Source organism: Momordica charantia (genome assembly GCF_013281855.1).
Source record: "Momordica charantia cultivar OHB3-1 chromosome 6 unlocalized genomic scaffold, Mcharantia_2.0 BLBB01000006.1, whole genome shotgun sequence".
Taxonomy (NCBI): Eukaryota; Viridiplantae; Streptophyta; class Magnoliopsida; order Cucurbitales; family Cucurbitaceae; genus Momordica; species Momordica charantia.
This window is the reverse complement of record NW_028275164.1, coordinates 31780778-31792943: the sequence shown is the minus strand read 5'-3', so window position 1 is coordinate 31792943 and position 12166 is coordinate 31780778. Positions and strand designations below refer to the sequence as shown.

General features: G+C 33.7%; 2 protein-coding genes across 2 annotated transcripts; one reads left to right on the top strand and one right to left on the bottom strand.

Annotated features, from left to right (window-relative positions):
* The first annotated feature begins 221 nt into the window (after nt 1-221).
* On the top strand, nt 222-2144 carry LOC148211091 (putative receptor-like protein kinase At1g33260). Its single transcript, XM_088124833.1, has 2 exons — nt 222-777; nt 1129-2144. The coding sequence occupies exons 1-2, from the start codon at nt 414-416 to the stop codon at nt 1872-1874; spliced, it is 1110 nt and encodes a 369-aa protein (XP_087980959.1). The 5' UTR covers nt 222-413; the 3' UTR covers nt 1875-2144.
* Nucleotides 2145-2999: 855 nt separating this feature from the next.
* On the bottom strand, nt 3000-8545 carry LOC111025949 (putative aquaporin NIP5-1). Its single transcript, XM_022303878.2, has 5 exons — nt 8388-8545; nt 6965-7217; nt 4817-5236; nt 4570-4631; nt 3000-3501 (listed from the first exon to the last, which is right to left on the bottom strand). The coding sequence occupies exons 2-5, from the start codon at nt 7181-7183 to the stop codon at nt 3306-3308; spliced, it is 897 nt and encodes a 298-aa protein (XP_022159570.1). The 5' UTR covers nt 7184-7217; nt 8388-8545; the 3' UTR covers nt 3000-3305.
* Between the last annotated feature and the right edge of the window lie 3621 nt (nt 8546-12166).

The following is a 12166-nucleotide window of genomic DNA, read 5'->3' as shown; positions in this document are numbered from 1 at the left end:
TTCCCCACAAAGCCCAAAATCCAAAAGCTCCAAAAAAAACAAACAAACAAACCCATAATAAATAATAAAAAATAATAAATCCTCCACACGAGTGAATGGTCTGTGGGTACTGCATTTGGGTGTTTCCTTAGTCAAAATTGACCCTTTCTTCGTAGCTTCCCAGCCAAGGCCAAGGCCAGACTCTGTGCACCCACCAACCATATCAAATTTTAATCAATCACACCCACTCCTCCAATTTTTCATTTTTCTCCAAACCCATCAAATTATCAATTATTTTTCACTTCTTTTGACTCTCTACCCACCGACTCCATGCCTTAAAAATCCCCCCTCTTCTTATTCACTTCTTCTCACTTTTGTCTCTCTTCAATCCCAATCCCAATCCCAATCCCAAATTCATTTCTTTTCTTTTTGAAATGGGTTTGCTCCGATTCTTTAGAATGAAGGGGAAATCCAAATCCAAATCAAAATCAAAATCCAGAGTTGCTGATAAAGAAACCCAATCCGGGGATTTGGATTGCATTTTTGAGTCTGGTTTTGGTGCTACCAGGTTCTGCTGGACTGAGATCCAAGCTTTCACTATGAATTTCTCCACCCTCGTCGGCGCCGGCGGCTTCAGCAACGTCTATCTTGCTCGGACGCCGGCTTCCCCCACGGCGGCGGTCAAGATTCTCGGCTCTAGTGAGCGCCTGAACCGGATGTTCCGCCAGGAATTGGACATACTTCTGCAACTTCGCCACCGTAATATTGTCACTTTCATTGGCTACTGTGATGACCGAGGTGAGAGCCAGAGCCACTCTCTCATTTTTTTTTTTTTTTTGTGTGGAAAATCCAATCTTGTTTTCTTTAATTAAGAAAGTTTCTAATGGTAATGCAAATGAAAGTGTTTTTTTTTTGGGTTAATTAAGTTTGAATTAGTACTGAACAAGAGCGGTTCTGAATTCAGAGAGGAAACAAAAACAAAGTTAAAGAATAAAGCAAAAGACGATAAAGGGTAATGCGTTCTTTAAGAATAAAAGCAATTGGGTAATTTTAATTTGGGTTCTTTAATTCAAATTAATTAACTATTATTTAATTTAATTAATAATTTTTTTCCTTAAATTTTAAAAGTGGAATTTGTTGAAATTGCAGGAGAAGGAGCTCTGGTTTTCGAATATGTCCCAAATGGGAACTTGCAAGAGAAGCTCCACGGCGGTGCGAAGGGCCGGCAGCAGGCGGCGGCGCTGTCATGGAGAATCCGGCTACTCATAGCCTACCAGCTAGCTCAAGCAATCGAATACCTCCACGAGAAATGCAGTCTTCAAATTGTCCACGGCGACATTAAATCTTCCAACATTTTACTCGACGAGCGATTCAATTGCAAACTCTGCGATTTCGGCTCTGCGAAAATGGGATTCTCGTCGGCGGTGACGAATCCGCCGTCTTCTCCGTCGAGCCCCTTCCGAGCGAAGCAATTGATGATGGGATCTCCGGGCTACACCGATCCCCAATATCTCAGAACCGGAATCGCCTCCAAGAAGAACGACGTCTACAGCTTCGGCGTCGTTCTCCTCGAGCTCATCACCGGAAAAGAGGCATTCTGCTCGGAGAAGGGCCAGATTCTGGCATCGATTTTGCCGCCGGCGATTCCCGACGCCGGAGGAATCAAACCGCCGGCGGTCAAGGAACTAGTGGATCCACGCCTACGGGGAGATTACGACGTGGAGGAAGCCGGCGCGTTGCTCTCAATCGCAGCGCTCTGCGTTTCGCAGCCGCCGGCGCCCAGGCCGGCAATCGGCGGCTTGCTGCAGATGATGAGGGAGAAGATCGGTTGGGTTTCGGGAAACTCGGCGCCGGAGAAACGTGGCGGTAAATTATTGGACACGGGAAGGTGGTAAAAGTGTAAATATGTAAATGGATTGAGGAGTTTTTGGGATTTCGAGGGAAAAAAGGGGAAGAATATTTGTCCTTTTATTTTTTAATTAGGATGAAAAAGAAAAAGAAAAAAGAAAAACGTGGTGGATGGTGTACACGTTGCATCTCCGACGATGACTTGTCACAGCGACAATTATTTTGTGCACAGATTTGGAAGTATGTGGCTGCCAATTGTGTAATTAAAAAAAAAAAAATTCAAATTCATAAGTTTATGGTATTATATCTTTATGTCATTCCAAATTTTGATCATCCAAGAAGGAAAAAAAACAAAAACTTTGAAGCAAATTTTGCATTCATGACAAGATAAGATCACGGGACCGACATCAGTTGTGTTCGTGAACTTCCAATTTTGTGTTAATTAATTTTTGAAATTTAAAAATGTATACTAAATCTATGAATATTTAATTTTATGTAATAGATTTCTATCAATTTTACAAAATTCATGAATTAAAATAATTTAAAATCTACTGTAATTTAACATTTTTCTATTTACTATCCGTTACATCTACATTATTTTTGTCTAAATGATGAGGTGGCAATCAATAACATAAAAGAAGTATTTAATAAGAAAAATTGTTAGTGTGAATGAAGAGACTGAGAATAGGTAAGAGGAGAGTAGTTGGAAAATTTTCCATCGTAACATAAAGAAATAGACTCATTGGACTTATTCTATGGGCTTAGGTTTTGTGGACCTAACATCTAATAATTGGGCCCATAGGCCTTTGGGCCCAAAAGTATGGTTGGTTTAATCAAAATTTATTGGGTTAAGAATTTTGATGGGACATTTAGATTCAACTATTGTATAGTTTTAATTTTATTTTTTTAGATAATTTTTTAAGACCTCTTTTAAACCCTAAAATGTTCCACACTTTCAAACTTGTAGAGTTAAAGGCTTCAATAAATAATAAATTGGAAATTTGAACACATTTACATTTATGCTAACCTTTAATTCCTCTGACTTCTAACCATTTTTTGTCTCGTTTATAAATATTTGGCATCCTTTAAGAAAATTTCATGTTTTTTACCTTCCAACAATGTTATTTTACCTATATTGATATTAGAATAATGTAACATTACAAATGTGGAGGTGAAGATTCGAACATTTCAATTGCATAAATAAATTACGAAAAACAATCTAATTATGGAGACCAAATGTGTATTTTATCGAGTACCCACACATCCAACCAAAAAAAAAAAAAAAAAGCCACAAAGTGTTTTTCTTTTTACACACACCTAGAAAAAAACAAGCATAGCAATCAAAGGCAAGGATCATGACCATTATATCCATCGCAGCCGAACCCTACCCCAAGACCTTATCAATTTTAGGGTTCTCAGCCATGGAGCCTTATCAATCACATGGCCTTTTTTCTATTCTTTTAATCTTTGTTATTATTTTAGCGACGAAAGCCACTTAACGGTCCGGGAACTTCGACTTCATCACCTCGAAGCTTCACGACAGTGTAGGTCCCGGCACCGACAATGGCCCCGAGAGTAGGAGCCACCAAGTATAGCCATAACTGCCTGTAATTTCCAGCGGCCACGGCCGGTCCTAGAGTCCTCACTGGATTCATTGAACCACCAGTTGATGGCCTGCCATCACAGATGAAAGTATCAATTCTCTCAAAGAACAAAAACCAATCTTTCTTTCGAGCTTCAGTCAAAATCAACTTATATTAAAAGCACATGCAGAAGAAACTTATCACTTTAGGGAAAGGAAAAATCCATTTTTTACCTTAAGATATATCAATTTTCACCCTTGAACTTTCAATCAGGTTCATCAAATTTACCACTAGAAGTTGGATAAGTTCTTGCAATTTTTACTTTATGTTCAGTTTACCACTCTATCCACTCATTAATATTAACAAAAAAAAAGGTTAAAAATCTCTCGGAACTCACTAATTTCGAAGAAAATTAAATCCGTTGCTCTCGTAAAATTATGTCGGATCAATGTGTGAGATCACTCAGCGAATAAATCTCCAAAATCTCATAAATTCCAACAAAAATTCAGCTGTCATCACTCTACAAAGGTCCCATCAACCTTGTACTAGACATATTAGATAGGCAGGCATGTGTTTCATAATTCATTCAACGTTGAAGTGAATATACTTTTTTCACAAAATTTCAAACAAATCTACGAGAAAAATGGTAATAATTATTCAAGTAAAAGATTGCAATACTCATGGAATGAAATTGAAAGTTGGGTGAAAATCGAAACACCTTGCCATCATGGGTGAAAATTGAATATTTATTTCACTTTAGTATTTCTAAAGCATCATGGGACGAATTTTCCTTTTTTAAAAATTAAGTTTATAAGGATTACTTCCCATCGTATATTTCTTTGTTTTGTCATTATCTTTATTTCTAAAACGTTTTTAAAATCTATGAAAACTAAAAAATAGTTAATTTTTTTTTTTTTTTGAAATTTTAGTATGGGTACGTTTTTGAAAAAAGTAAAAATATACAAAGGAGAATTGTGGAGAAACCAAACAAAGTTTTCAGAATAAAAAACCAAAAACGAAATTTTATCCAACACGGCCGTAATAAATAAATAATCCTACGTAAAGTACTCTGAGTGTTCATAGTACATAATGTGCATGGTTTTGAAAAGGTTAGCATACTTGAAAGAGACGAAAGAATAATATGGAGGGAAATATTTACCCTGCGATGAGAATGTTGAGCATCACCGTAGCTCCCACAGCGACTCCGGCCAGCTCTCCGACCTGCAAAAGAAATTTAAAAAGAAAGTATGAATATAGAAAGAAGCTTAAAAAGAGAGATTTTTATCGATATTTATTGAGAATCCACTCAAAACCAATTAGTTATGGAGAAGTAGTTCAGGTCTATTGTAAACTATTGTACGATCACTTTTATTTTCAATGTAAGATCCTTAACAATTTTTACTTACGGCGCGAGTGTCGGTGGCGACGGCGGTGATGACGAACAGGAGATTGAAAGTGATGAGGAATTCGAGAGCAAAGGCCTGTCCGGTGTTGAGTGAAGGGACGGTGACACCACCGGAGATGAAAGGGCCGAAAATGGCCTTGATGGCGAAGGAAGCGCAGATGGAGGCGGAGACCTGGGTGGCGATGTAGGCGGGGACTTGAAGCCATGGGAAGTAGCGGAGAGTGGCAAAGGCAATGGTGAGTGATGGGTTGAGGTGGGCGCCGGAGATGTGGCCGGCGGCGAAAATGACGATCATCACCGCTAGCCCGGAGCACAAGGCATTTTCTATAACAGAATCCACATTGTTGTACTTCTGGTTGACGACAGGTCCCGCAGTTGCAGCAAATATGAGGACAAATGTTCCCACAAATTCTGCTCCGAGCTAGACATAAACCAAATAGTCAAGAAATTATTTGACGAGTTCCAATAATGTGGCTGATAACTTTAGATAGATGAGTTGGAAGATTGTGAAGGTGAGAATTCGAATCTTTGCCAAAGATTCCGAACACATGTAATAGACGGTAGGATAGTTTTAGGCAAATTTGTCCAGCTCGATAAAATTATCAATTATATTATAAACTTTCAATTATTACATAAAATTTCATCCTAAATTCGGATAAATTGTATTCATAAGATTAACTTATAAATTTGATCATGATGTAGTTTCAATTCATCTCTATTAGTTTTAAAAGCTTAAATCTATATTCTATATAATTTCAACTTTCATTAAATTTAGTCAAATCTGACAAATGATCCAATATATTAAATGTGACATATATTTTAATATTTACATGGCAATTAATTCATATTTTTATTTGACTAGATTTGTTAGTTGATTATATTTGGATTTAAGGTTGAGGAAAAACAAGGGAAAAATTAGATTTTAAGTGAGATTGTTAAGGGATACTTTAGCAAAATCATAGAGACTAAATCCAAAACTTACGAACCAAATCAAAATTAAACCTAAACCATATATGTAATTTTGTGGCTCTTTAGAACTAAATTAGAAAATTGAAACTAACTAATCAAATCTTGCAAAATTGCAAAATTTATCCAACAAAGTACTTAGAATCAAGCTAGGTAAAGGTCCAAACTTAATTCATACGCCAACCTAATTAGCATTCTAACAACAAATTTAAGTAGACAAGAAGTGCTTAAATTTAACTATAAAATGTTCCAATTGAGTTTAAAAAAGAATCCTACTACAACACATGACTATAAGAATCAATTTTCAGTAATTAATAACTAATTGTGGGTATTAATTACCTGATTTATTTAAGTTTAAAGTTGAATTTGAAGTTAAATTATAAATTTACTTCTTATAATTTTGAGCATAATTTCAATTTGGTACTTAGTACGAAAGTTTTAGTTTTACTTTAGTTCATAGGATTATGATGGCAAGCTAATGTTTTCTTGGCTAATTATGTTAGCTCTGACCGTATAAGAGTTTTGAATCAAGTAAAAAATAGAAGAAAATAAGTGGGTTTTCTCAGGTGGGTAAAACACAATTAATTTAAAGACAATTCGTAAGGTTTGTTCAAATCGTAGGCACCAAATTGAAATTAAGTTCAAAATTATAGGGATCAAAATGAAACTTTTGAAATCATATAGACGAAATTGAACTTATTCCCAAATCATAGAGATTGAATTCTAAAACCATAAGAGCAAAATTGAAACTAAGCCAAAATTGTAGGGACCAAAATTTGTAATTTAACCTTAGTTTGATTAAATAAATTTTACCTTAGTTTGATTAAATTGAAAGCTAAAGTTAAAATTTACAATATGACCAAGGTTTTCTTTTCTTTTTATTATAATTAAAAGTTATTTAAAATTCAAATTCCATTTTTGTTCTCCTAACTTTTTTATTTTAGACAAATTCACCGACAAAAATCATAACTATACTCATTAAAACATGGTGTTAGAGTGAGTTAAACATGTTATTATTGAGTTCCTTCGTATGACTATTTAAAATATTGATATCGATGCATATTTCTAAAAAATATATATATATATATATATATTTAAATTAAAAAGAAAATATCGATATTGATAAAAATGTCGAGATTTAAAACAGAAAAAGAAAAAATGAAAGGAGAAGAAGCAAGGATACCTTCCGAGCGAGAGAGACATCAAGAGAAGGGAAGTGATGAGTGGTGGCGTTCACGGCCGGGAAGCATTTCTGCCGTGGCGGCATTTGTTTCCGATCATACGACGCAGAATCCAACTGGTGACGACCGAAAAACAGCAGCCCCCCTGGCGTCCCCGGCGTCGCCGGAGCTGACGAAACCGGCGTCTCACTTTCTGACTCTGCAGCCATTTCCATCATCATCTTTTTTCTTCTTAATTCTTTGGGCTGTGTTTTACTGATTAAGCAAAATAAAAACATTCTTTTTAAGAAGTCAGGATAAGAAACACTGTTCGTATTTGAAGACTCGGATGTGAAAAGCGTTCATCTACAGATTTCTTCTTTTTGAGAAGGGACGGAGCTAAAAATCTTCATAAAAGGAGAGAAACTTTACCTCGTAAGAGGGAAAGTTTAAAATTTTACAATATTATTATTATTATTTTAGTTTATGATGAACTAAAAGAGAGCCAAGTTCCATTTTGGGGAGGAATGAGGTTACAAAAAGAATAATTCAGATGCTTGTAAATGGTTTTAGTAAGAAAATCCAAAGAGAAGAACAGCTTCACATAACTTGAATAATAATGATAATAAAACATAATTAAGCACTTCTTAAGCTCAAACTATTCCTTCTCACTCTTTTTGTTTTTTTTTTTCCTTTTTTAATTAGTTCGAGTGCGTGGAGATGTTCAAAATTTCGACTAGATAAGTTATACCTTGATTGGTAATTATGTATGCTTATACCTTAGCAATTATCCTTCTTTTACTACTGTCAAATATAATATTAGATATTTTCCTATCTAATTGATATTTACTTATTACTTACTATTGAGATTATTATTGCAAAATTTTTGGTCGAGAAAATAGGTATGTTTCGCTTCTCCTTCCTTATTTCTAGTTTTTGAGAAATATAAGCGTTGGTAACTATTTTTGTTACTCGTTTCCCATTTTAAATAAACATTTATAAAATTGTATAGAAATTTAAGAAACGACCAAAATAAAAAAATTTGTACTTTTTTTTCACTTTTCTAGCTTATTCCAAAACATAAATAAACGTATTATCTTATATTCTTGATTTATAAAATGCATAATAAATATTAAAAAATAAATATAACATAAAAGTTAAAATATTTAATTTAAAAAATTAAAAAAGTTTAGAAAACGAAAAGTAAGAGAGAGTTACCAAACATGTTTCTATTTCTTTTTTCAATAATAAATTAAAAAAAAAGAAACAATTATCAAATACAATTTTATTTTGTTCATTAACAAAGAAAACGAAAAACAAAAAACAGAAACATTACCAAACGAGCTCTACATGAACCGACCTATACCTCACATTAAAATTATCATACCCATGTAGGAAAAAAAAACTAAAGGAAAAGGCTCACGACTAAAGAAGATCAATGTATACCTGTATAAGTCCCTTCGATGTTTACATAAAAATCTTAGTTGAAGATGAATCGTAAAATATTGTATGTCTCTCGTGCTCACTATTTAAAGAAGGGAAGAAGAGAGAATCATTACATGTAACTCTAGCTACAATCCTAGCTGTGGGAACAATAATATTAAGGTGCTTAGGGCTTTGGTTATTCCTCATTTATTTGGGGACCTCTCTCATAAGTTTCTTAGTTAAAAAGACCTTAATAAATAACGAAAAGATACTAAAAGAAATTATTATTTTTTCTTACAAAATGTTCGTAGAGTTGATCAACTGAATAGGTCATTTTCTTAGTTAAAATCCTACCTAAGGAAGTATTATGTTTTAGATGTATATGTAAGTATAGCGGTGTGAAATAAGTAAAAAAAAAAATGAAAGCATGGTTTGAAGAGTGATTTTTCCTTTACTGGTATTCGACTAGATGCTGATTCAAGTTTAATCCCTATTAATTCATACTATTGACATAATAAAGGTAATTAAAATATCATGTTGGTCATTGTACTTTGAGAGTTAATATTCTATATTTCAGTAGGTGTATTTTCGAATGTCTAAATTTAGTCATTATACTTTGAATAAGTCTTTCAAAATTAAATTCTCAATATTGTTAGCATGAAGGTGAAGTTAATTTTTTATGAGTTGACAAAATAATACTAATACTTTCCATTCGAGAAATAGCTTAGTGGATAAAGTACCTATTACCATCTTTAAAGTCGACGATTCAGTCTTCCACATGAAAATGTTGAACTTAAAAAAAAAAGGGAAAAAAAGAAACTAGTTGTCTAGACTAATTTTAAGGTTTATTGAAAGTACGTCGACTCTAGACAAAAGGGTTAAACTTGTCTTGGAATTAACTATAAAAGCATGAGATTATCCATGATGGGCATTGTCCGGAGGAGCATCCCAAGAAAGAACTAAAGGGGTATAATAGTACTTAGAAGGAGGAGATAATGAGCTACCACGAGCTTATTGAAAAAGGAGAAGTTGGTAGAAACAAACAAACTTGCAATCTAGCAATGTGCAAAATGACATTAATGGTCCCCAATATTGATCCCTAAAATCAATGTTTGGATATGGACGCTAAGAAAGGTATTCATCAAATTGATCCTTGAAATCAATGTTTTAATTATGAATAGTAACCAAATTAATCAACTAGGCAAGTGACGTGATGGTATGGTTGCTTGTATGGTCAATTTCATCTAATTGGTCTTTGAAATCAATGTTTAACCATGAATTTTAACTAGCCAAGTTACGTGTTTTGTTTGTTAGATATGGTCTATTTTCTACGAATTGGTCATTGAAATCAAATGTTTAACCATAGACACTATCTAAAATATAACTAGGCATGTTACGTGATGATTTTGCTATTGTTATAGTCAACTTCATCAAATTTGATCCATGTCGCTAACATATTAACAAATTTCCTTAGTGGACATTTTCTTTACACGTGGCAGATGGTGGATAAATTAGCTTAACTGTAATAGAATTGGAGTTAGTTAAAACAAATAGGGATACTTTGGTTCTACTCTTCAAAAAATTTGAAGATTTTCGATTTATTTCTATTTTATGATAAAATCTTGAATCCTTTCTCTCTTCTTCAGCAGCAGTAAACGCATAAGTAAAAAACAACCTGTCAATATGAGCTTAACTCAGCGGTTAAGGCATCTTACTTGTCTTTTAGTGGTTTAAGATTCAATTTTTCATCCCTTTATTGTACTAAAAAAAAAAGACCACAACTCATGCTTTCTATCCTTTTTCTTTCTTGTTGGGAATTAATCATCTTCAATAGAAGATCAAACTTTATAATAATAATAAAAAGGAGGGATTAGCTCGAAGAGTAGTAAAAAAGGTGCCACAAGATAGAGATAGAAAAGCTAACCTTAGAGTTTATATCGGTTCGTCACTCCATCTAGAGATTATAGAGTACCGAATAAACTAAGGAATAATATACATATTGATATTTACGTCAACATATATGAAGAATTGGACATTAATTAAAGGTTCATAAAAAAGATATATATACACAGTGCTAACTTTCAAAGATGTAAGATAATAATCAAAGTAAAATAATTTCTGGAAATATATGTTTAGGTCTATATTTTGACGTTATTTATATTAAAACGGACACCTTAGATGCATTTTCATTAACATTTGCATTTGGATATTTTTTTACTTTTATGTACTTAATAATATTGTTTTAATGTAATAATTTTTTTTTTATTAAAATAGACTTTATACATTGGTTCATGAAAAATTAAACCATTGGACTCCATATATATTTTTTTTGAAAAATAAATAATTTCATTCAAAATGAAGTAGGCAAGAAACATAAATACAAAAGAAAGCTATATATGAAAGCTTTATTATTAATTAAAAAATGGAGGAAATAAAGTTTGACCAAGAGGATGCGTCATCTTGCGCGAGGACCAAAGAAGCATCGGTGGCTCAACAATAAGAGACTCAATAACAACTATCTCAACAACAACCAAAGAGAACATTGAGAGGAAATGAATAGTTTGAGAGGAAATGAATCAAGCTATTGAGATGAGAGGAAGGTATGTTGTAAAGTTAGTATCTTGGTGTTCTGATTATGCTCCGAGAATTACATATGTTTGGAGTATGTTGAACATAAAGATAGTTTATGACTTTGAGATTTATTTATGTATGGAATTATGATGAAGGGCAAGAGGGAAGGGGTGCCTTTATTTTTGGTTTAACCCAAAAGGTCTCGTACCACTCGAGATAATTGTCCTCATCTATATACCATTGATCATGCTCTTTTCTAGTTAATGTGGGAGTTTGTTTGCATTCACCTTACAAACTCAACATACGTTTCGTCTCCAAAATCTTCAGTGACGTCCGTTACGACGAAACCACTTGTGTCGCCACTAATAATCTTTAGCGACGCAAAATAGCTTTTATTTTCATCACTAAAAACCATAATTTTTGTAGTGAAATAAACGAGCCTGCATTTTGTCGTATATGTGTTTATGCAATGATGTAAAGTACACCATATGAAAAACTTACCTCTCTTTGAAACGGTCATTCCCCAAAAGCTTGGAGAAAACATTCGAAGAGGTTGATCTATCTGGCTGGCTAAAATTTTGGTGGCTCAATCATGAGAAAGACTTACCCAAGAGGATTTTCCTATACGAATCATGCTAAAAAGGATAATCTTCACTCTTCTAAATAGCTAAGTTAAGTAGGTGGTACCGTCATGTTGCAGGTAAATGTCGTGGCCATCAGACATATATTGCTAGCCTTAGATTAAACAAGCTCTTGTTGTCAGTCAGAAGTGGACGAATGTGAATAACTATTTGAGTGTAGGTCAAAGTGATACTTTGTACGAAACCGATGAGGATTGTTAAGAGAACAAACCAACATCCTACATTGCGTAGGGAAGAGGAAAATCTATGCATATTAGTGAACACAACCGTTTTTATTGTTATTGAAAGGCCTTTCAGGTGAAACTAATGCACGATTAGAGCTAGGCAAAATTCATCTACTTCTCATGAGATCGGGTTCAAACTACCATTACCCATTATCCATAATTTGTAGTCCTAAAAAAAAAATTTCCATACTTGTGTACTTGGGAAGAATATAATTGCTTACCCATTAACCCTAAGAAGCTCTTACTATATATGACTTATTTTTTGTGTGGTTAAAAGATATTACTACATATCCACAATAAATCACATAAAAAAACCAACCAATATAAATTTAACTTACAATAATCCATGTGTATAAGGCCCATG